Source organism: Thamnophis sirtalis, unplaced genomic scaffold (assembly GCF_051295495.1).
Source record: "Thamnophis sirtalis isolate CommonGarterSnake01/CBP01778 unplaced genomic scaffold, rThaSir2_p1.2 scaffold_1, whole genome shotgun sequence".
Lineage (NCBI taxonomy): Eukaryota > Metazoa > Chordata > Lepidosauria > Squamata > Natricidae > Thamnophis > Thamnophis sirtalis.
The window spans coordinates 90,676,480-90,702,732 of NW_028261381.1; the positions used below are offsets into that span (position 1 = coordinate 90,676,480).

The 26,253-nt window shown below is 37.2% G+C and overlaps 1 protein-coding gene across 2 annotated transcripts in view; it reads left to right on the forward strand.

Moving 5' to 3' along the window:
* Positions 1-4,143: 4,143 nt before the first annotated feature.
* KIF18A (kinesin family member 18A) overlaps positions 4,144-26,253 on the forward strand; it is a 54,095-nt gene continuing 31,985 nt past the window's right edge. Inside the window, exons 1-9 of one of the 2 annotated variants that reach the window (XM_087721257.1) lie at positions 4,144-4,483; positions 5,027-5,184; positions 7,128-7,232; positions 10,266-10,376; positions 11,795-11,992; positions 16,033-16,209; positions 16,888-16,962; positions 17,196-17,305; positions 19,969-20,137. In XM_087721257.1, coding sequence (XP_087577383.1) covers positions 4,159-4,483; positions 5,027-5,184; positions 7,128-7,232; positions 10,266-10,376; positions 11,795-11,992; positions 16,033-16,209; positions 16,888-16,962; positions 17,196-17,305; positions 19,969-20,137 — 1,428 coding nt within the window. In that variant the 5' untranslated portion in view covers positions 4,144-4,158. The remainder of the gene's footprint in view (positions 4,484-5,026; positions 5,185-7,127; positions 7,233-10,265; positions 10,377-11,794; positions 11,993-16,032; positions 16,210-16,887; positions 16,963-17,195; positions 17,306-19,968; positions 20,138-26,253) is intronic. The other variant, XM_087721317.1, reaches the window with a different exon arrangement.

Consider the following 26,253-nt stretch of genomic DNA (forward strand, 5'->3'; position numbering starts at 1 on the left):
TTCTATTAGTCTTTAAGATCCCTGAAAAACTATAATAACTTATTCTATTATTCGTATGCTGGGCGAAGGGGCTGATGAAGAAAATGATTCGATATTCATGACTGCTTGTAAATAAGTATTTTTTGCAAGGATGAAAATAAAAGGCACCTCCCCTTCTCTCTCTAAATTGCCTGACCATTCAAAAGTTACAACAATGTCTTGTTAGGGGCCCTCGCCGACACTCATGGACAAGAACAGTTCTAATGGTTCTCATTAACAGTCAACCTATAGATACGCTCATCAAGCCTCAATTTCACGAATTTACAATCAAATGGTATCCAAGCCTTATATGCCCCAATACTTCTGGAGACTGCCAGCTAAAGAATTTTCTTTAATGATGGACTGTGTGTTTAATTTTTAGTATACAAAACTCATTGTAAACAAATGTATCGACCCCTCCCCCCGTTACTTACATAAAAATAGCTACTATTCTCTATCGCGCTACTGTACTACACATAATCATATTCTCTCTCACTTCCTATTAACTGCTTCAGAGCGACGATATATGTGTGTATGTACGTACGTATGTATATGTATATTTAATGCTGGGCGAACACCCCGCCCATAGTAAAGTAAATGCGGGGAAGGGCATTAGTTAGGGACTGAAAAGCAGTGAGTAAAGAGTTAATGCACACAGCGCAGTCACAGGGCTCCTCTGTTGCTTTCCTTCCTTTCTTTTGGTAATAAATGTACCCTTCAGATTGCGCACGTGTCTGTCACATAACACATACTCTGAATTCCGGCGCTCTTGCACAGAAGCCTTAGATTCATAACTTCAAGAGTATCGCCTTTCAAATGAAAACGCACGTAATCCATCGGCAAGCCTATACGTGCTTCAATTTAGAAAGTGTTAGTAGAGGAAACGCCCCGCCTTTCAGCACACTAGCGGGCAAAACCGATTCAGTACGTAGAGAAACCGCTTGAAGTCATCTACACGTAAAGAGACATGCAGAGTAAAAAGAATTCAGTGAGACGATAGGGCCAGACCGCATTAGGAAGAATTCCCACGAAGGCAGGCAGTACTATTGAGTCACTATAATTAGGATAGTAGGGTCAACTATGCCGCTTGAACACATTAAATAAAATTGGTCTTTGCTTCTTATACACTCAAGTCCATATTATTATGTGATCTGGCTCGAATGAAAAGTTAGAATGATTACATTAAAATGACAGCAACTCAAACTTGTTTCATTTAACTTTTTCATTTGGTCTGCGCCCCCCTCCAAAAAATCGACTTCTTCAGCACCTTCTTCTTTATTAATCCCTTTAAAAGTGGTCTTTTTCTCCCCGAGTCCTTGAGCAAAAATGAAAAAAAAAAAATCTAAAGCGACCCATCCCCGTTTTTGAAAGCGCATCTCTTCTCTCTTCTTCCTTCCAGCTCCCATCCATAGAGACAAGAGTTTTCCCCTTTCCTCGAAAGACGGCTCGAGCCTATTTTGGGTCCTGTGAAAAGACGGGTCCCCGTTTAGACCAAAATTCATACCCCGTCCTATCAGCAGCGCAACTATGACGTTTCTAGGCCCCAAACCAATCAGAAGCGACCGATCTACAAGCCGCTTGTATTTGAATTTGGTGGCTTACTGCACAAAAGAAGGGGGGAGGCGGCGACGCCTTCGCAAGCTGGCGGTCGATAAAGGGCGCTCGAGGTTTGGGTGAGTAATATATATTTACGAGAAAATGAAATCCGATGAAGCTAAATGAGCCCTAAATGCTACTTTCTCAGTAAATATGACGGATCAGCTAAGGTAGCTGAAACATAAGCTGTTGCTAAAATAGGGAGGGATATATTGGGCTCTCTGCAATCACCGGATGGACCATGTTTTTTAAACTTTCGGAGCAAGATGGCAGGTGCGTGGCAGTAAAATGGGGAAAAAAACTGCCTACTTACTAGGATTATTAATTCTGAAGTCTTATGCATGCTTAACCTGAGAGTTAGGACTGTTCACCTTCTAAATACGCAGGCGTGAAATTGTACCTCTCGAACGTAGTGTGACGTTTGTCTTTAGCGTACACGCATAGGCTACAGAAAAAGCAAAATGTTTTGATACCTTCAAGTGAGTGGCAAGGAAGCCTGCTTTATTTTCGAGATTTAAAACGTATAAAAATGCAGGGACTTTGCAGGCTATCGCCTGGAGTCAACTTAAAGACACTCCCTTCATTATGATGCTTTAAAATGTCATGCTGTTTCGCAGTTCCTGCAAATTGCTGCTTTGTTCTGTAAATAAGTTTGACTAACAAAGTAGAATCTGAAAAGTATCGTCAAAAATTATTCCATTGAAGATTTTATTCTTTTGATTGCTAGTGAGAGTGAAACCATAATTGTCTTCTAATACATATAGCCTGACTGTGTAATCTTTTGCAAAGATTAATTTAAAGCCATATCTAGCATTTAAGATGATTTTTAGGACCTCAAGAACTACACCATAACTTGTTGAGTGCTACCCACTTCCTTAATACTTCTGGTACTTTACAAAAAAGACAATAAAACAATTATAAAACTCAAATCAAGGAATGTGAATTAAGGAATAGTCTATTTTCTAAGTGTTTTGTTAACATATTAAAGCTGTGGTAGATAATAAACAAGATGCTATATCTGCTTGCATTAATTATATTTTTGTGGTTGAAAAGTGTGTATATGAAGATATTACAGAAATAATGGTGTGTTAAGTATGTTTGCTGAATTATTTTAAAGTCCAGGCTCCCTCCCTCCAAAATAATAAGTACAATTCCAATGTTTGATTAAAATGTTAAAGTTTAAACATCTACTCTTTATTTTGTTTGTTTTAAAGACTAATAAATGGGATACACTGGATAGAAAGATTTAATTCTGTTTTCACCTTAGATTAAGTCATATTGGCGTCAAGAATACCTATTTTTGAGAGAAAAGGCTCTCACTAATTCTTAAAAATCATTGCATTGGTTACTATTGGCTTCCAATTTAAAATACTGTATGTCCATTACTGTATATCTATTAACCTTCCAAGTCCAATCCAGAGCAATCCCAGAATATTTAAAAGTATCTTGTAAGAACAGAAAACATTGAAACAGAAAACTGACAGCAGACAAAGATCCAGTGGTCCATCGAGTCTGCCTTATAAGTTTATTTGTTTTTGTTTCTTTTAATTTCTTTTAATGTTTACTGGCTTTTATTTGTTTATTTTTATGAAATGTTAGACCTGTTTATCATAAGTATGTTTAAATTTAGTTACTGATCATTGGCCTTTTATCTCCGCTGGAAGTTTGTTCCAAGCTTCCACTATTCTTTCTGGGATGTAATGCTTTCTAACATTACTTTTTAACTTCCTTCCTGTCAGTTTGAATCCATATGTCCTGTCACACAAAATGGAACAATGGAGTCTCCTCACTTTAACAATAATAATCAGTTATTTGACTTGTATGCAGAACAAGATACCATTTTTTGTGATAACCCCACTAAAAATTTCTCTTTGCCAAAAGAATTTGTGGTTCCATCCTCCTTATCATTGCCAAACAAATTAAATTGGCACATCATACTTTAGCTCAGGTTGACTATTGGCACTGTCATACGAAATGGATACAGAGCTATATTAGTTTGTGTGCATTTAGTTTGCCCATCACTATTTTGTTATGAACTACCAAAGTCTATGAAACACTTACCCTTGATATTTTTTCCAGCCATTGAACAAAGTCCTCGTATTTTAAACAATTCATAGAACAACAATGATCAGAAGACATGGAGTAGGGGAAAAGGAAAAAAATAAGAGTATAAGTTGTTATAATACTGACTTAGAAAATGAAAAAACGTTTAGTTCATAATTCGTCATAGATAGTTGTTGCTCCTTAATAAGAGATTTCCGAACTTAAAAGGCATAATATTAAGTAGAACCATACAAAACATTTCTGCCACAATAACTCCAGTGTCAAAATTGCATTGAAGGTTGAGCATGTAACAAAATACATGAATTTTGAAAGTTTTGTTCCAAGCATGAACAACACATTTTCTATTTTATAAAAATCCATACAAACCAATTAAATTTGAACTGTTAATATTTGATACTCTGTTGATAAAACTTTTTTTCCTTATTAACAGAAGAAGAATTTACTTGGTATACACCTGAGGCAACATAGCTGCATTTTATAATGTCTGCTACAGATGAAGATGTCTGCAATCATATAAAAGTAGTAATTCGTGTTCGTCCTGAGAATCCAAAAGAGAGAGATGGCAACTTTCAAAAAGTGGTTCAGGTTGTTGATAAACATTTACTGGTGTTCGATCCCAAAGTGGAAGAAGTCAGTTTCTTTCATGGAAAAAAATTACCGAACCGCGATATCACTAAAAGGCAAAATAAGGATCTAAAATTTGTATTTGATGCCATATTTGATGAACATTCTACACAGCTGGAAATCTTTGAAGACACCACCAAAACATTTCTAGATGGTTTTTTAAATGGCTATAATTGCACAGGTAACTTTCTTCATTTGTTATCAGTATGCATAATAATCCCACATGAATAAACCTAGTACATTTAAAGGTAGTCCTTTTTGTTTCCTACACTGATATTTGCAGAAATCTCTTAACAAAATTTATATCCTCCACATTTTCATTTTTGCTGCTTTTCAAGATTTTGGGGAATGGGGCAAACTTTGGAAGTATTTTTATTGTATATTTGTTTTAATACTACTTCATAAAAATGAAGTTGGGGACTTGCGGAATCTCATTTCTAAATGCCTAAATACTGGCAAAAGTAATTAAGAGCCATAAACTTTTCTTGTGGTTCTTTCTTGACTGTTCTGAAAAGAGAAGCCATTATAAAGTTCTGATCAAAATACCTGTTTCATTAAAGATATGTGCTAGTCTATTGCATAAAATTATGGTTGGCTGCCATATTTCTTCAACCTTATTTTTGTAAATGAGCAAAAATCCATGGGTTGATTATATTTTGCTTCAAACGTCAGGGTTATGAGTCACAGTCAATTCAAAATTTCCCTATCCTTTTTCACAATTTAGTACTTGCTTATGGCGCGACTGGAGCTGGGAAGACTCATACAATGCTGGGTTCCCCTGAAGACCCCGGAGTAATGTACCTGACTATGATCCAGCTTTACAATTCTATTGATCGAATGAAAGAAGAGAAGCATTGCAATATTGCAGTTTCATATCTTGAGGTAAGAAGTTAAGACATTCTACACAATATTTTTTTTCAATAAAATCTTCCAGAAAGAGCATCCCTCTTTAGTCATTTAATCTTCATGCTGGATTCATTTAAGCTGTTCTGACCTAGGGTTTTCAAGAGCATGAAGCAAACTCCTGGTCCCAACCAAAAAAGCCCCTTTTATTGATTCACTGTGAATTTGCTCATTCACATACAGCTAAGTCTTTCAAGGGAGGATTTACAGACACAGACCTGATCTGGCATAGAGAGTTGCCAGGCCAATATCTGCAAAATTTCGCAAGGAATCTTGGAGAGTCACAAGCCAATTAATCAAACTAATTGTCTCCTGGAAACTCCATTTCCCTTTTATTTCCTCTGGGAGAATCCATCCATTCATTCATTGTTTACCTGTAGCCTTACTCTCAAGTCGACCCCTGTTCTTTAGCTGTTCTCTTCGTCTGGCAACTCTGTGCATGCACACACTGGGAACAGGTTCCAGCTGTTCATCTGCCTCATTGATGTCTGACTCTGAAGATAGCTGATAACTGACATCAGGCTCTGACTCCCTCTCTGCCTCCAACACAGTACTCATCAGAGCCTTCCCCAGACTCCAGGACTGGCCCATTTTCCTCCCCACCCTCCTCACTGTCCGAATCTGCTGGCCTCTGACGGGCCACAACATAAACCTTATTACTTTTGACTGGTTGCCTCACTTATCTATGAGCTGATCTTGACTTATTTTAGATTAGTTTTCTAGAATTCGCTTCCAGTCCAGTTCAAGGAATTAGCCCATGTCCAGGGACCTCGTGACTATTCTACATATAGCATTGCTATTTTTAATTCCTTCTTTGTGATTTCCTCTGTCCATAGTGGTGTTTTTACAGTTTTCGATGGTGTCTCTAAGGATAGCCTTCTACTCTCTTGGGAATTATGTGACATATCTAATATTAGCTAAAAGTCAAATGCTAACTACAATTAGTATGATGAAAAGTAGATGGAATTAATAGCATGGGATTTTGAGTAGCATGTAGAATATGCATATGCAGGAATGCATGTGAGATTTATTGAATTGACTCATTTGTCATCCATGACAGACGTAGCTTGGTATCTTAATTGTTAAACTGATCAAGCGTATAAATTCTTACAATAGGTTGCAATTTTTAAAGATTTCCTTTTATTACATTGTACTACATTAAATTGTTATTTCACTGGGCAGAGGATTCTTCCGTACTACAAATGATTCTTCTGTACTACAAGTGTATTTAAATGTATTATTTAGATACAGTTTCTCACATTTTCCAATACTGCTTGCAGACAAGGATGGAAGGATTAACTCAAATAATGGAACCGATGAGCCAGTTCAGTATTACACAATGACCTGCATATTCTCAAAGAGCTTAAGAATAACTTGATTTGTGAGCATTCAATTCTCGACAACTGAAAATAGCCTAAAGCAATGGCTTCCAATCAGTGGTGGGTTCCGGCTCCTGTTCCAACCAGTATGGTTGGAACGGGCCCGGCGTTGCCCACATGGACGTGCACGGCTGTGCATGCATCGTACCTGCCTGCGACGCTCCAGCTGCTTAGCAGAGCATCGCACAGGCGCTGTAGGCGCCGTGCGCGGAAGTGCCAAAGACTTAAAGGACAGGTAAGGAGCTCGGGCAGGCGGGTGGGCCATCCGGAGCACCGTAGTGGAACGGTACCCGGTGCTCTGGGCAGGCTCCGGTACATCCGTACCGGGGAGTACCACCTCAACCCACCTCTGCTTCCAATTATGGTTTGTGAGGTTACTCTAGTTAGTTCCTGACATGAAAGCTGAAATAAAAAGTTTCTTCCCACCTCATGAGGCCACTAACTTTGCAAGTGTGCTCTTCAATGTTTATGCATTTCCCAAATTCTAAAATGCAAATGTAGTGGTAGAGCTATCCAAACCAAATTAAAGACATTTTCCCCTAGGTCTACAATGAGCAGATACGTGACCTATTAGTAAATTCAGGACCGTTGGCTGTTCGAGAAGATCCTCAAAAAGGAGTTTTTGTTCATGGGCTAACCTTGCATCAGGTATAGATATTTCTATATATGTGCCATTATTATCTTTGTTATTTATTTATTTATTCTATTAAAGAAGCATTTGAGTTCTCTAACAATGATTTTTTTAAAACTAACATTTGAAGTGCAGTGATAGATTGATTGATTGATTTAAAAAAAATCAGTTGAACAAGAGAATTAAAACTAGTTAGACCAAATTAATTCAGAAAAGCTAGCCTTCATCTTAAATTAAAAGCACTGTAGTAGAAATAAAATTTGGTTAGAATGGGGTTCCACAAAATGAGAACAGACATTCAAGGTCATACTTTGGCTCAGTGCTTCTTAAACCTTTTTGTTCTCAAGACCCCTTCTCACTTTTAAAAATAAAAGAGCTTTTGTTTGTAACATTTATCAATATTTACTGTATTAAAAACTAAAGTGGATGCATTTGTAGAATATTTATGAGCCGTGGTGGCACAGTGATTAAAATGCATTACTGCAAGCTACTTTTGCTGACTGCCATTTGGTAGTTCGATTCTTACCTGCTCAAGTTTGACTCAGCCTTCCATCCTTCTGAGGTCGGTAAAATGATTGTTGGGGGCAATTTTCTGACTCCGTAAACTGCTTAGAGATGGGTGTAAAGCACTGTGAAGTGGTATATAAGGCTAAGTGCTATTGCTATTAGGTAAAAATAACAATATTAAGCCAATTAACTATTGGCATAAGCAAAATCATTTTCAAGAAAACACTATATTTTTTTTAAAAAGCAATAATGAGAAGAGTGACTTCATTTTAAATCTTTACAAATATCTTCAATATTTGATAAATAATTTTAATTTTGGAACTTCAGAGATTTTGGGGACACCTCCACAAGTCCTTGGACCACACCTTAAAAACCCCTGCTGTAGCTTCACCCATAATACTATCTGGAATTAATGTATTGTATAACACATGTGGATTGTGAACCACACTTTATTGTTTAGTTTTTGTATGATGGAAGCTTTTTCAACAAACCATGTCTAAATAAGCCACTGCTTAATAGATCATGAAATGTATATTTGATATAAAACTCATTTTGTAGAGGTGAGTAAGGATCGAAAAAAGAGAATGTTTATTGATTTATTTTTGCAATGTTTCATTTTCATAATTCTTGCATAAAATGAGTTTTTGGTTTATTTGTGGATATGTGCAATTAATGTCTTAAGGGGTCATGGTTGATTTAAAAAAAAACAATGAAATTTGGGGATCAAAGTCTCCCTGACTAGGCCTGGACTCCCAAACAAAGCAGCACTTTGCTCTATTAGTACTTTCTGGAAATACTATGTTTTTAATCTATATAGGGAATTTGAAAAAGCTTCCTGTAAGAATATTGTGACAAGCTACTTCTATCTTGCAATCTAATAAAATTACATGTATGTTCCCATAAAATCAGCAAGAAACACATTCAGCTTGAAGGAGACTTCAAGTATGTCCTGAGTCAAATTGTACATGTGTGTAATTTATTTCAAAAATCACAAGTTACTTAAATAGTAATCAGTGCATTTGGAGGAAGGTGTAAACAATTACCACACTACCTTCAAACACCACTTGAAAGACTAATGAACTTCTAAGTGGCTTGTTAACAAAATGGTTGCTATAAGGCAATTATTTAGAGCTGACAAAAGAAAACTGAAGGGTTTGGCTTTTATAATCAAATAATTAATTGAAAAACTTGGTTGCTAAATATTTTAAGTAATCAGCAGCAGCTTTAAATTGTAATGCTATTCTTATATTTCTGTTTATACTTTTGATCTGCCCTTTCATTTCTTTCCCACTCTTGCACAGCTTCTGTTTCATTGCTTTGTGCTATTGTCACCCACCCTATTGTACTTCTTAATTTCTACAATCAGAGCTCTGGAGAAAATTGGCAATGGATTGACAACAGAGAAATATGTCTTCCAAGTATTTTTGTCTACTAATGAGGCAACTGTATATCAATCAAATTCCCAAAGGTCTACCGTTAATAGGTCTACCACTTTATTGATAATTTTAATGGCAACAGCACTCAAGTGATGAATTGATATGATATGCAAAAAATTGAGGATGGGTAACCGTTATACAATTCTAATGTTTAATCATCTTGAATTCTTAAAAGTGTAGGGAAGATTTGGAAAGTACCTAGATTCAAAGGTGTGTCTAGTTCCAAACATTTACACTTATTTCTATCCAACCCAATCAAAGATGTTTCAGGCTGTTTGGGAGCTTTTATCCCTTCACAAAAACAAAAGAAAAAACTACTGGATTTTTCAGAAACCTGACAATTATACAGGTGAAACTCAAAAAAAATTCAGTTTTCAGTTGCATAGGTGATATTATTTCAACAGAAATGAGAAGGTCAGGTTTATTCCAAAACACCTTTTCTCCAATGAGATGTGTTAGAGTTTTCTTCCTTGGCCTCTGCTAGTGAATGCATGCTGATCATGTCAATTTTTGCTTCTGCTTTTTAAGGAGTGGATATGATAGATTCTTCTGAAACAATCAATACTGTAAATTTGAGACACGGGGATGAAAAACTTAACTTTTGCTGTTAACCTTGCCATGAATTGACATACTTGTTTTATTTTGTATGTTTTTGTTCCCTGTAAATGTTTAATTCTGGAACTCTGAATGTTCTTATTATTCATCTGCTTTAAGATAGGCAACCATTGATCTGATATAAACACCTAGCTAGTCACAATGAGTTACTGGGTTTAAACAGTCGATACAGGAATAGAGCTGTATTAGTCTGTGATAGCCAAAAGTCTGGTAATGGAGGAAACTATGTTTTCCCCCCTGTCTGTTCCCTTAAAATATTATGCAAATTATTTTTGCATATCATCTTTAGTCAGATATTGATTTTGTGGTACACTAAGAGAAGCTGGTTTGATAAGCGATATCATCTTACTTCCTTTGTATTATTCATCCCCTGAGATAAGATGGCAACTGGAGACTAAATTATAAAGTTTAAATTATTATTGGAACTTGTGATAATAAAACTCATGTAAAGATTTACTAATTCCACTGGGTCTTTTCCTCCAACCTTGGTAGCCCAAATCTGCAGAAGAGATCTTGCAAATGTTGGATTATGGAAACAAAAACAGAACACAACATCCTACTGATGTAAATGCCTCCTCATCTCGGTCCCATGCTGTCTTTCAGGTAAGATGAAACGGTAGATAAGGTGTCTGAGGATCTTAGATAACCTTTGATGCTTTGTGTAAAAGATAGAAAGAACTCTCAGATTATGGTATGTCATTCATAATAGCTGTGTATTGGGAAGAAAGTTCGAGCTTGCAGACATACAGTGCCTGCTTTAAATCCTTTGTACTAAATAGCCTTAAACAGAAGGACTCTTTAGTCTATTGAAGTGTTGGAGCTGCTTGTAAAAATAAATGTCTCATGTACTGACATTAGAGTAACATGATTTTGCAAACTGATTTTCCCCCTGTTCATTACTTTTAATAAGTGTGGTTTGAGTTAAAAGCAGCTGGATCCTATACATCTTTATTCCTGTAAAATTCCCATTGATTTCAGTCAGTCTCATTGCTTGGGAATCCTAGTCCACAGGATTGGAGCCAAAAGGCTTTCCAAGAAAATGTCACCATAAAAAAAAGCAAGCTTTCCAAATGTGCTGTCCAACTTTAACTTGTGATTTTATAGCACAGCATGCTGCGTTTAACTGTATTGAGTGGCATGTGAGACAAAAGAGGCACTTTTTTTAAAATAAAGTTCATTTTCCAAAATGTGATTTAATCTCAGGAATATCATCTAACATGAATCTTAATTCTTTTAAACACTTACATCTCCCAATCTTTGAACAATTATACAATGCCAGACCTTCAACTCTTGAATAAAAAAAAACAACCTTACTTAAGTGTGTGTACAGTAATCAGTAATTTCTGCTTTCTAAATTGATGTATATATTATTACAGGTAGTCCTCTATTTACAACTACAATAGAACCCAAAATTTCTGTTGCTAAGTGAGATATTTGTTAAGTGAGTTTTGCCTCATTTTGCAACCTTTTTGTCATAGTTGTTAAGTGTACCACTGCAGTTGTTAAGTTACTAACATGGTTGTTAAGACAATCTGGATTCCCCATTGATTTTACTTCGCAGAAGATCGCCACATGGCATAAATATGAGTCAGTTGCAAAGCTGAATTTTGATCATGTGACCATGGGTGAAAAATGGTCATAAGTCACTTTTTTCAGTTCTGTTCTGACTTTGAACGGTCACTAAATGAACTGTTGTAAGTCGACTACCATGTTTCCCTGAAAATAAGACAGGATGTTATTTTCTTTTGAACACCCCCCACTCGCCCGAAATAAGTGCTTGGCCTTATTTTCGAGGAGGTCTTATTGTTTTTGAGGTGCAGGAGGCGACGAGCGTGGTTACCTCATGGCTGCTGCTGTGTTGCAATATTTTCAGGGAGGGCTTATTTTAGCACATGCGCTCAATAGCCTGATTTGGCTTATTATCCAGGCAGGTCTTATTTTCAGGGAAACAGGGTACCTATATTTGAAACCTTGCTAAATTGCTTTTTCTTCTGCGTTTGTTTGTTTGTTTGTTTGTTTAGATTTATTTAAGGCAACAAGATAAAACTGCAAGTATCAGCCAAAATGTCCGTATTGCCAAAATGTGTCTCATTGACCTGGCAGGATCCGAACGTGCCAGTGCCACAAAGGCCAAAGGCGCTGTCTTGAGAGAAGGAGCAAATATAAATCGATCACTGCTTGCTCTTGGCAATGTTATTAATGCCCTCGCAGACCCAAAGGTCAGTAATAATTTCCTTCCAATCTCCAGCAATGTTTCTATTAGATTTCACATTGGTCAGTGTGTGATGAGCTGCACAATCCTATGTGTCTTTATTCATTGGGGTTGTAGTTGTTTGCATGCTGCATAGTTGAGAGGGTCTAGGCATGAGTCCTACTTTCGACAGTGGAGTTTCCTTATGCCTATTCAAAGAGAGAACTAATGACATATCTATCATTATTATATCTGGAAATGTGCTCTTGTTTTTTATTTAGTTGAGAAGGCTGAAATGAAAAAATAACTAGCATAGGATGATAACTAAAAGGACATTCTCCCATGTCCTGGAAGGAACTTCCCAAATTAGTTCCAAACCACACACAATTTTTACCAGACATACATCCTGATTGTCACATATTTGCAAAGAGAAGGAAGATTGATTTTATGCTTGCATTGGGAATCTGGGCCAAAGGTTTTCTTTATGCCAACATGTGTGGAGACAGGAAGCCCCCAGCAGCATAATCTAGCATACAGAGATTGACATTGCCTCTCACACAGTGAATTTTGTTGAAATTTTATTTATAATGCTAATTTTTCTGTTACTGGTAATTCACATTTTTGAGGTAAGGCAAACCTGGGTCTATCCTTTTTTGCAAGCAATGTTTTGGAACAAGCAAAAAAAGGGGCAGGAGAAACAACTTTTTGAACTGTTAAAGCAACCCCCTCTTTTCCCAGGGACACATAATTTCTTTTAAATTGTTCCTGACTGTTCATACCCTTCACTGAGAAAAATAAAAAATAAAAGTACCATGTTTCTCCAAAAAGAAGGCCAGGTCTTATTTTCTTTTGACCCCCGAAAAAAACAGCTAGCCCTTATTTTTCGAAGGTTCTAATTATTGACTTACCACATGGCGGTGGCACCAATAGTCCCGCCCAGCAGGAGCCTGCTGCTGGCCCACTTCTGCGGCCGCCACTTGCACGCATCTCCCTGGCTTCCCTTTCACCTTTAGATGCCTACCAGAAGCTTTCACCTTCAGATGCCTGCCAGAAGGCATCTGCAGCTGATAACAGAGCTCCGGATCTATCCCACCCTAGCTTAGTTTTTACCTCTGTGCCTTGCCCCATCCCCTGCACCTCAGGGTGGGTGGGATCTTAATTAGGGCTAATTTTGTGGGTGGGGCTTAATTTGATCCCATGCGCTCAAAAATGTGATAGGGCTTCTTTTCAAGGTGGATCATCTTTTTGGAGAAACACAGTAATAGGCAGCATTATTATAATAATGTGACTTTTTAATGATGAAATTCTTTAAAAATGAAATAAAAGTGATAAAAGCAGCCTCGAGAGAGATCTAATATGATGTAAATATTGTACTAAGGCACAGCTAATTAAGAATGTGTCTAACGAAGCCTGGAATTTTTTTTTTAGAATAAGAAGTTTTAAGTCAATGTTTCAAATGAATTACTAGGCGGCGTAGGCAGGCAGATCTTAACACCACCATAAACAGGCCACCAAAAAGAAGTCTACAGAAAAGTAAACCAAGGGTTGTATGTAGCAAATTTATCAAGTCAGATCAAATTGGTCAGGAGACACAAAAGGTGTCTAGAAATCAAAGTGCAAGTTAATCAAATAAGTCTGGATGTTAAACCACAGAATGGCAAGACAGGTAGGCAGGTACATAATTTCCAATAATTTGATCAGAACATTTTATATATACACATATACACACTTTGGAGGACCAAGTTCCTTTAAGCCTGAACTGCGCCCATCACTTCAGAGACGTTGGCCCAGATAGCCCTGCATTTCAGGGCTGTTTATCTTTCTGGGCTTCCACATGATGGCACTGTAACTCTCTAAAATTTATGTTTTGCAGTTCTGGTTGGCACACTGCCTAGGTTGTCAGAAAGGGATCTGGTTTAGGTTGTATACCAAGAGTTAGTTCTCTGCCTCTGGACACTAAGCTTCCACACTTTTCCCCCCTGAATCTGAGCTGGACATCAATGATTTCAGTTTCCAACATCCAGATCTGACTGCTGGGAGTTGTAGTCCAGCACAGCTGGAGTACTATATGTCTAAAATATTTGTTAAACAATAAAAAAAATTTTTTAATGAAAGTACGCTATTGAAGCAATTCAGAGAAAAAATGCTGTAGTTTGGAATTATGACCAAGAATAAAAGCTAATATACTGCAGGCTGTCAGTTATATCTACCTATCCCCGCCACCTGGAATGGGCTGAAAATGGGGGGCACAGAGGCCGAATATGGGGGTCAGTGGCAACAATCCCCATAGCCTGGAATAGTTGATAGGTGGTATTCCGGGAGGCCAATACAACCTCCAATCAACTGCTCGTGCTAAATCAGGCTGTGCTGAAGCTGACCAGGCTGTTTGCTGTAAGGAGGCAAATTGCCTGGAGGCAGAGGCAGAGTTCCCCCCCCCCGCCTTGTTTTCCTCCCCAAAAGCTAGGTGCGTTTTATAATCCACAGAATTTATTGTCCAAAAAATACAGTAACTTGTCTTAATTTATAACATTATTATAAGGCAATGTATTGTCATTTGACAACCTTTAAATTAAGATACTTTATAGGAAATTGTTTGTGTTGGGGTCCCTGAAACCAGTTGATTACCTATATTATGACAAAAAAATCTAAATATTCTGGAAATGAAGGCTGAGAAGTTTAATGTTTAATCCTAAAACTATGCCATTAGAACTTATTTTAATGAATCTAGTGACAGATTCACAAACCATACATCAATACTGTTATGATTGTTCTTTTCCTATACAGAATGAATTGACAAAATTGAGGAAGTAGAACTATTAACAATTAGGGAGATTAGAAAATTGCCAACGGTAGAATAAAATCTTTGAATTAATATAAATTATTAACAGAAATGCACAATTAGAATAGAAAAATCTAATGTATGTCAAGATTTAAATAAATAATTTCACTATCAATTATTATAGACTGTTTAATAATTGTATTTGAAGAAGCTTTGGCACCCCATATCATGACATGGGATTACTGATGTGACTTTATTGAAGTGCTGTTTAATTATCTGCAGTACAGGACTTTTGTTTACACACATATTTCCATGGAAACTAGAATTTGTTTTTAAAATGTATACAGTCAGCTCATCTTTCAACCAACTTTTGAGTGATTTTCAATGAATGCTGATAGTGCGAGTTTGCTGTTCACATGTGTTATATATGCAAATGTTCCCTGTTACCAGCTCTCTGATTGGCTGGTCATTTGACAGTTGCTTTGGGCTCGAGTATAAATACCCTGACAGTTGCAGGGACGTTACCAGCTCTCTGATTGGCTGGTCATTTGACAGTTGCTTTGGGCTCGGGTATAAATACCCTGACAGTTGCAGGGACGTTTTGAATCGCAGTCATCTCGCAATAAACATCTTACTCTTTTATTCCATGGCTCCCTTCCCCTCAAACATATTCAACAACATGGAAATGTTTATGTGTAAACTATATCAATTGCCCTGCAACCATGGACATCTAGCAGTTTAGTGACATCACAGCTACAGGGTGTTCACCATTCTTCACATATTCAGGTTTATTTGGAAATATATCAGGACTATTGTGAAAACTGGAATTATGGCTTTGTAGATGATGTGTTCAGCAGTTGTTATAAAGGTGTTGTAGACCCATTTTAGTCCTCCACTCATTACAGATGGCTGCTATAATTTTCCTCTATAATTAACAATAGGAAAAGAAATAGAGAAGTAGCTGTTGTTGACTTTTATTATAGAAAGACCCAGGAAGAGAAGATAGCCGGAACAGTAGACGGACTAACTGGTTCCATCCTAACATTTTTCATTTCAAGAATTTAGGAATATAACTTACTAACTTTTGATTTAATTGGAAGGGATAAAAAATTAGTAGAGAATGGTGAGGATCAGCCAGGTGTTGTAAACAAGCAAAACTTTTCAAGATTTTTATCACCTACTGCAAAATGTGCAATATGGAACAGCTGTTTGAACTTGGTCTAAAGCTATAGTAATTTTAGCAAGCTATTAAACACTTCATGTCTTGTGCTGGTTTGTTTTTCCCCCAGAAAAAGAATCAGCATATTCCCTATCGGAATAGTAAGCTTACTCGTTTACTGAAAGACTCTCTCGGAGGAAATTGTCGCACTATCATTATAGCTGCTATTAGTCCTTCTTCTTTGTTCTTTGATGACACCTACAACACTCTTAAATATGCCAACCGAGCCAAAGATATCAAATCCTCAGTAAGTAAACATTGTTTCAAAATTCTTCATTTATAATAGCAACTTATGTACATTTTTATGCACATGGATGTGTATATCTTCTTTACTTCTTACTTTAAAATAGCACAGCAGTCAACCTGTAATGTTTATTTGCTAGAGCTTATATGCCTCTCTATTCCTAAAGGACTTACAGATATGAGATGGTTCAAAGCAAGTAAAATAATAATGTCTAATTAAATTAGTTAAATAGCCCTGATAATCAGGGAAAAATTGGGACAGGGGGCTTCTTAACATGAGGAGTCCATTCCTCCTAACAATTTGTCCAATGAGTCTTTAGAAAAGCTACTTTTAATAGTTGTTGTTCTGTTCCTCCTTTTTCTGGTTCTACGTTATTTCCTTCCACCATAACATCCAAATAGTTCCTTGACATTCAAGATTCCACTTGATTTCTTCTCCACCACCCACTCACTGCAATTCTCTGCCTTTCCAAATAATTTCTTCAATTCCCCGGTCAACTGGACTTTGTTTCTAAGGGTTGGCTGATTTTAAGATACGTTTTACCAAGAATTTCTTTAACTACTGCTGTGTAATAACCAGGTAATGACTTTTAAGAAGCCCTGGTAAGAAAAGGGGAATGTACCAACAACATCACAATTAATAAAGAAAGTGATACTAATTTTTTTATTCATCTCTCCACAGATAAAGAGCAATGTTGTAAGTCTGGATAGCCATATAAGTCAATATGTTAAGATCTGTGAGCAACAAAAGAAAGAGGTATGTCTGCTGTTAACTATTAGTAGTATTTTTTTAAAAAAAGTAGGAATAAAGAATTGAGTATTGATGCTAATTATTGTGCATTAAAATAACTATTGTACCTCAACATTGAAGAAAAGCAGGTGTCAGAAGTATAATAATAAAAGCTTGAAAAATTGCTTTACAAATATAAAATTAAAAAAGATAATGTGTGCCAAGTTCCTCCATTTTTTTAACACTACTTACTGTTTCAGATTTTAATGCTGAAAGAGAAACTGGAAGCATACAAAATGGGAAAAATATCTGTTCCCAGTAACCAAGATACAGCAATAAGTACAAATCAGCAGCAAGTTGAAATATCAAGGTAATATTTATGATTATTTCTTTTTGATATTTACAATTTTTATACAACTCATGCTTACATGTTTTCTGGGATAATCTTTGTTCCTGAAAAGTACTTTAACGTGTCTGGCTAGTTTGTGATAATGGATTGCTAGACTTGCTTAGACAGGTGTCCAATCAGTTAAGTCACTGTTTATGTTCTTACGTTAGCTCATATTCCTGTAGTACTAATTGGTGATCCCATCATTACTCAAGACTTCATTTCCCAAGTTTGCAGGAGAAGGGATGCCAAGCTTCCATTCACTAATATGATAAACTAACCTAAACTCTAGATTCATACCACATAAAGAAGATGCAGTGTGATTGGCTATTGTGGCTTTGGCATATTGCGCAAATTACAACCATTACCACTGTTTTTCTTGATTGCATTAATAACATAAAGTTCATTATTGCCAATGTTCACTCCGTGGTAAGATTGAATCTCTGTCCCAGAGTCTAACAGGTTCCCTCTTTGGCAATTTCTGTGGTTTGAACCAATATGACTCCTTATTTGAACAGTTACATTAGTTTCTGATTTATTTCCAGGATTAATTCAAAGCCATATTTTTATAGTTGTTTACTCCTTGGAGTAGATGGGGCACCAGCATCTCCTATAGATCCTTTCACTCGAGTTGTCCTTTTCTATTCTTAGGGTTTAAGACTTCCTTTCAAGGATTTTTTTTTCCTTTTTATCAATTTTGATTACACTGTTAATATATTTCTTTATAAGAAGGCTATTGCACTTAATTCTGGTGAAAATAATTTTAATGGTTTATTTACTAGTATTCTTTCCTTTTGTTTGTGTATGGATTATAATGTTTCAATATTTAATATGCTTTAATTGCTGCAGCCTGTTCTGAGGAAAAATGTAACTGAAATGTATTTTTAAAAACTGGTCCTTTGAATTTCTAAAAAAAAAAAAATAGCAGAAATGCATAAAGAAAATAAGCTAGTAAATTCAGGGCCAGGCATTTTGACGGATTAGAAATATGACTTCTTCAGATTAGGTTTTTTTTTGTCAGACAGAATTCAAAATTTTTCTTTTAGCCAGGCATAGAAACATAATTTTGTGTTAACAGCAACATTTTGTGCCTATTTTTTTCATTTTTTTAAAAAAAAATAGTTATTTCAAAGTGGGAGTTTTTAAAATGCCATAATAGAGATTGTGCGTGGGTGATTTTACTATTAAAAGAAATAATCAAAGTCTTCTTAAAAAGGATAAAAATACATTAGAAAATTATGTGGGGTAAAACTGTATGTAATGAGGCAACTTTTGTCACTTTTTTTCTGGATAATAAACACATTAAGTAGTAATTTTAGTTTGTTATATTTCTGAGATGTTTTAACCAGAGCTGTGGTAACTCCATATATAGAAATAATCCCAAAGGGAGGATCATAGGAACTAATTATTATGTGTGAAACATCTCAGTTTTTACAATAAAACCTTCCCATGGTAACCAGCATTTTAATACCCCACTTAAAAGGGTCTTTAACCTTTCTGTTAAAAACAGTTAATAAAGACAGAACTGTTACAACATAATAAATCAAAGTTCTTAAATGTTTAGGGTTTTTTTTCCTCAATAGAGGCTGTGAGTTCTTAGAACTTTTACACCCACAACTCTGCTTTCTTACAAATAGTACTGCACAGTACTCCCATCTTTAAATCCATGGTTTATCTTTAGGGCAGTCTTATGGCCCTGGGACAATATTCCAAGGATCAGTGCAGTGGTTAGATTTCTGGCTCAGAAATGAAAAATTCAGGCTTAAATTACCACTTTAGTTTCCCTCCCAAACTTTAAGGCTGGATTTTACTAATGTCAGAAACCTTAATTTTGGAAAAACCCCAAATGAGGTATGAGAGAGGAGGCTGGCAAGCCTGAAGGTACATTATGTAAATTATTTTTTTCCATTACACCCTACATGACCTGGCCAAATGTATTTCATTATATGCAATGAGGAGATACTCCCACTCATCAATAAAAGAAGAGACTTCCATTAGTTGCAGCCAGCAGGATTGCTGCAGGAACAACTTTAGTATACACTGGAGTAGAAAATTAGATTGCTTTTTCATTTTTTTAAAAAATTGTATAAATATAATATATTTTTTCCATCTTTAAGGTAAGTCCTAGACGGAAAAGTGTGATGTATGTATGTATGTATGTATGTACGTAGGCCATTCACCTTCAGTTATATTATCCGGCCCCAAAGAGAATCTTTTAAGACTATAATCCTCAAAAACATCATTACTTAAGGATTTTCTTTTGCAATTTCATACCTTCCATAATTTCCAACGGAAAAAGGTTGAATGGTCTTCGTAGGCTGGGTGGGGTGTTATTTTAAAAAGTTTCAACAACTGACAATAGGTTTTTAATATTAAGTTAGTACGGTTATGAAAGAAATGGCTTGTTAGCCTTGAATAGATGTCAAAAGTGGTAATTAATACTTGATCTTCATTGTATGCCTCCTGAGAAAACAAGTGTCTGCCTGAAACTTGGAGATTTTATTATATATCACAATGGTATTAGCCAATGATGTTTTAACCAAAACTTTTTTTAGAAACTGCAGAAGATGTAATGCAATTTCTTTGTTTCCCCAAATATGTGCTATTTCTATAACTGGTTTCATTGATATAAATGTTTGGGACAGGTTAAAAGAAATCTTGAAGTGTGTGTTTGCAAATCGAGAGGAAATCAGGAATGAGATCCTCAAGCTTGACTTACAACTAAAAGAAAATGTCCTTAAAACACATTATCAGAAAAATTGCCACGAACAAGTTGAAATAGTATGTTCCTGCTCGCCAGAGAGACTGGAAAAGGTAAGCAATTTATACAACAGATCTATCTTTCTATGTTTTTGAAATGCTACTATATTTAATGTTTGAAACTGGGATACTGTGAGTTCTAGTTCCACCTTAGGCACAAAGCCAACTGGGTGAAGTTGGGCCTGTTGCACTCTTTCAGCAATAGCAATAACACTTAGATTTATATACCACTTCAGAGTGCTTTACAGCCCTCTCTAAACGGTTTATAAAGTCAGCATATCTAGATCCTCATTTTACCAACATTGGAGGGCTGAGTCAATCTTGAGGTGGTGAAAATTGAACTGCCAAACTGCTGGCAGCCGGCAATCAGCAGAAGTAGCCTGTAGTACTGCATTCTAACCACTGAACCACCACAGCTTTTAGGAGGCAGGCAATGGGAAGTCAGTTCCAAAACATTCTTGCCAAGAAAACTGCTGGAAGATGTCCAGGCAGTTGCGAGGAATCAACACTGTCTGAAAGGCATCCACCTCCCAAAAACAAAACAAAAAAAGCCCTCTCAAAACATGTGGCTATCCCAAATCTCTCAAAAAAACCTCAGCAGGAGCTCTTCCATAACAGACAAAGAAGAGAACAATAAACAAAGCTGTGTTGTCGTTCCATACATTGAAGGATTATCGGTAAAGTTCAGAAGGATCTTCAGCCAACACAATAAACGTGCACACTTCAAATCCAAAAATACACTAAGGCAGAAGCTTATCCACCCCAAGGGTAATATATCCAGACACAAATTAAGCAACGTGGTATATGTAGTACAATCCAGTGAGCCATATGCAGATCTCTACATTGGGGAAACAAAACAACTACTTCATAAATTTGTGGCACAACATAGAACAAACCCATCAGGACAAAATTCAGCAGTCCATTTGAATTTAGAAGACAAAAGCCTCTCTTTCGAAGACAGCAAAGTCCACATTTTGGACAGAGAGGATCGCTAGTTTGGAAGAGAGGTCAAAGAGGCCATCTATTTCAAAATTGAATATCCCTCTCTCAACAGATGGGAGGGATACAGCATCATCTATCTCCAGTCTAAAACAATCCTTTCAACAGTTCCAAGAAGGCTCCAGACCCATTTGCACTATTCAGGTGACCCTAATGACATAGATAAACCCCCCAGGTGGCCTCAACAACGCTCTAAAAGAATGCAAATGACCAGCTGTCTGCAAGAATATGAATTCTTCCATTCCCCACCATTCATTCAGCTGAAGAAGTTTCTTGAATGAGAAACAAAATGGCTTCAAAGAAAAACCAGAAAGTCCAGTTGCCTCTTGAAAAAACACTTTTGGGACAACTGACCTGGATGACTGAGAATCTTCATAGACACTCCACTCTTAAGTATTTGGTTCTGGTTCTGAGTCAGGTACTCTGCTTGATGAACTCACATAACATTTTTTTTTCCTTAACACTTTTTTCTTAGATACAGGAGGTCATTCAGATAAACTTCCATACAGATAGTTTGTATAAAAAGCAAATTGTTTAAAATAATTGCAAAATTAATGTTTCAAAAGTAGAGAAAAGCTCTTGGATTTTACAATTATTTGGAAGGTTGATGCTTTAAACCAACAAATGGAGCACTGGGGAACTGCCAGAGGACTGGAAAAAAGCTGATGTGGTTCCCATCTTCAAAAAAGGAAAAAAAATAGATCCAGGAAACCACAGACCTATCAGCCTAACCTCAATACCAGGAAAGATTCTGTAGCAGATAATCAAGCAATGAATTAGCAAACACTTAGAAGTAAACAAAGTAATATCCAAAAGCCAACATGGGTTTGTCAAAAATAGATCATGCCAGACTAATCTTATTGCATTTTTTGACAAAGTGACAAAATTAGTGGACCAGAGGAATGCCGTCAATATAGTTTACTTGGACTTCAGTAAGGCATTTGATAAGGTAGACCATAACTAGATAAAGTAGAAGAATGTGGGTTGGTTAGTCAGCATCACTACCAGATGGATTCGTAACTGGCTTACCAACCGCACTCAACGTGAAGTCCTCAATGGAACTGCATCTGCATGGGGGGAAGTATGCAGTGGAGTACCCCAAGGGTCTGTTTTAGGCCCAGTACTCTTCAACATCTTCATCAATGAGGGAATAAATGAGGAACTCATCAAATTTGCCGATGACACCAAGCTGGCAGGAATAGCCAACACTCCAGAAGATAGGTTTAAGATACAGAAGGATCTTGACAAACTTGAACATTGGGCACTATCTAAAAAAATGAAATTCATTTGTGAAAAGAGTAAGGTTTTACATTTAGGCAAGAAAAACAAAATGCACAGGTATAGGATAGATGGTACCTTGCTCAATAGTAGTAACTGTGAGAGGGGTCTTGGAGTGCTAGTGGACAACCATTTAAATATGAGCCAGCAGTGTGCAGCAGCTGACCTTTCAATCTCCCATCCCAGTATTCCATTGTTATCTTTTCCCATCACACTCAATCTACAGTCTATATCCCCATTTTTCTTCCCTCTTTGGTCATTTTTTTCTTCAATTTTTTGTAGTCTATCGTATTTCATCATCATTGTTTAATGTTTTCAATTTTTTCATCTGTTTTGCTTGTTTTTTGTTCAATATTTTCTGTTTGTTGTTCTATAGTCTTGATTCTCTTTTCCATGTTCTCTGTTCTCTTTTCAATGTTTTCTGCTCTTACTTGTAACTTTTGTATTCCTTGCATAATCATCTCTAATGTTACTCCCTTGTCTTTTTCCTGCTGCAACATTATTTGTATTGATCTTTGTCCTCCTGCTGGTGAAGAAGATGGAGTTGTTGTTGCGGAGCCAGTGGTGTTTATTTTTTTGCTCATCTTCAAATTCTTCTATATTTTGGTCCACTTAATATAAAGTACAATTGTAATCCCAAGTGACCATGGAATGGTCAAAAATAGAAGATAAAAAAGTATTAAGAGGAAAAGGAAAAAGGCAAAAAAAAAAGGAAGAGAGGGGAAAAACTGTAAGACCAAAAAGCAAAGAAAAAGTAAAGAATCTTCAATCCCTTGTTTACTCTTAGCCAATTGATTCCAGTTAAAAAGGGGAAAAGAAAAAGGAAAAAAAAACAATCCCAAGGGTGGATCAAAATAAAAATGTTATTATAAGAAGAGAAAGGGAAAAATATTTAGATTCTCCCTTAGTCCAATTCAATTAAAACAAAATAGCTGGTGTCTTCAAGCAAAGAGGAGAAAAGAGAAAGACAGAGAGAAGGCACAACTTCCACAACAGAGAAAGATAAACACTGCCACCAAAAAAAAGTTCAAAACTATTATAAAATGAAAGCCTTTTCAAGATGACTCTAGGCTTTCCCTTTAAATTTTTATTTATTCTTTCAAAGCAAAGTTCTGCATACGTGTAATTTCACAGAGAGCACCTGTGTAAACATCCGTGCTCATTTCACTATCAATCCTTGGCTAGGCATTGTGGCCTTGAAGGGAACTACTTTTTTCCAAACACTCATGCAGAAATAAAAACAATATTTCAAAACCTCTAAGTGGCAGTGATACTTATTTCCCACTTTCAATCTCTGCCTTTCACTCTCTGCCTTATTTATATATATAAAAAAATCCAAGAGAAGGAAAAGTACAGTAATGCATAAAAAATAAAGGAAAGTTCTTGAGCAGTAAGGCTTAATTATATCAATATATCCAAAGAATCCAAAAAGAAAAAGGAAGAGAAGGCAGAAAAAGCCAGTCCTGTTTAAAAAGTAAACTGCATTTAAAGTCCAGTCAAGCTTCCAACAGTTAAAAAAAAAAAAGGGAGGGGGGGACCTTCAATTTGACTATGCCTTAAATTTGCCACTTACTCACATCAGTCTTCATTTTAATTTAAGTCTCATTAGGGTGATCTCTCAGGGGAAAAAAAGTAAAAGGCTCTCACCAAAACAGCACGCTTCTCTCCTGTTCTTGTGCTTCGGAGCTGTCAGTGGTTTCAACAACCTTATGGCTGCCTTGCAGCCGCTGGCAAAAAAGGCTTCTCCCCGGATCGCCAGAGACTTTGTTGGTGTCTCCGGGATCGACAGGATGTGCCCCTTCCTGTCACTGTCTCTAAGGGACAGTTTAGGTCCAGGATAGACCATCCAGTGACCAGAATTCAGCGGCAATCTTGGAGCTCCCAGATTGTCCATCGTTTCACTGCAACGTCAAGATCCTCCAGGGAGTCAAGTTTTGTTTCTGTGCAGGGAATGAAAGCAAGGCAATGAGCAGCCTCCCCAAATGGAGCCCTTGCAACAGTTGGTGACATATACACACAGCCCTCATTTAACAAACATAATTGGGACAGGCAACTCGGCTCTTAAGCAAATTGGTCACTAAGTAGAACAGCTACTTTGTTTATACAATTACTTCAGCTTCTTGTTTAAAAACCTGCAAAGGTGGTAAATGGGAGGACTAGTCACAAAAGTTTCTCAGTGGAACTGTGTACTGTCACTAAATGAGGACTAGCCGTTGCCACTGAGAAGAAAAGAGCAAAATTAGGCGGGGAGCTTTGGTGTATTTGACTACTTTTTTCCCCTTTTAACCTGCTGTCCTCACAAAACTCATTTAAGTCTGCAGAACCCAGCCTGGGGTTTCTCTTCCCCCCCCCCCCCCTCTCATTTAAGCTCTCAGTATCCTTCACTGTCTGTGCATCTTTCTCAAAAGATATCAAGTCAAACCGCATTTTTACTGTGTGCTATTCTGCAATTCAATCCTCTTAGTAATTTGCTGCTCTATTTAATTTCATAGCAAGTTTTTAATAACTGCAAAGACAAAAGGGGGGGGTTACGGTTGAGCTGCTGTTTTTTATTGGGTATACATCCAAAGGTTTTTGTCTCCATGTTTTTTAAAATTATATTAATATTTTTATTTTGATCTTTATAAAGATAAAATGTATTATCTGAAAAAGCAATAGGGCTCAAGTAGCTTATATGCAGATAATCTAACATTATAGTATATCAATTAGCCATCAATATCAATCTTTGAATATCAATTACAAGCAGGTTTTTTGTGTGTGTTCAGGATTTCATTTCATCTGTTTTCAATTAAGAATGGCAGTAGTTTTCTAAAAGCAAATGATAATTGTTTTTTCTGCTGCTATACTGAGAACAAAATATTTTAGAATTTGAAATGAAGAGAAATGCATGGGAACTTTATTCTTTCAATAGCTTTTATTCCGAAGAGATAACTGCGTCTTTAACAGATCATCCGCAGGCACGGGATTAGATACCATCAATATGCGGACGATACTCAATTGTATCTGTCCGCCCCGTGCCAACTCAATGAAGCGGTAGACGTGATGAGCCGGGGTCTTGAGGCCGTTATGGACTGGATGAGGGTTAACAAGCTTGTGCTCAACCCGGAAAAGACCGAGTGGCTGTTGTGTTTTCCTCCCAAAGATTTGACTAGTATTCCACCACTCAGGCTGGGGGGTCAAATTTTATACCCCTCAGAGAGGGTTCGCAACTTGGGAGTCCTCCTGGATCCACAGCTGACATTCGACCACCACTTAACAGCTGTGACCAGGGGGGCATTCGCCCAGGTTCGCCTGGTGCGCCAGTTGCGACCCTACCTGAATCGGGAGGCTCTCACAACAGTCACTCGGGCCCTTGTGACCTCTAGGCTGGAATACTGCAATGTGCTCTACATGGGGCTGCCCTTGAAGAGCATCCGGCGACTTCAGCTAGTGCAGAACGCAGCCGCGCGAGTGATTGCGGGTGCACCTCGATTCACCCGCATAACACCTATCCTCCGCGAGCTGCGCTGGCTACCTGTCGATCTCCGGATGCGCTTCAAGGTGCTATTAGTCACCCATAAAGCCCTACATGGCAGTGGATCTGGATACTTGAGAGACCGCCTTCTGCCAATTACATCCCTGCGACCAATAAGATCCCATAGATTAGGCCTCCTCCGCATTCCATCAGCCAGCCAGTGTCGGCTGGCAACTACAAGGAGGAGGGCCTTCTCAGCAGTTGCCCCGACCCTTTGGAACGAGCTCCCCGTGGAGATTCGTACCCTCTCCACCGTCCAAGCCTTCCGCATAGCCTTGAAGAACTGGCTCGCCCGTCAGGCCTGGGGATAAGGATAGCTACCCCTCCCGAATGATGAATGTATGTTGCCTACTATTTTATTATATGTCGTATCTTAATG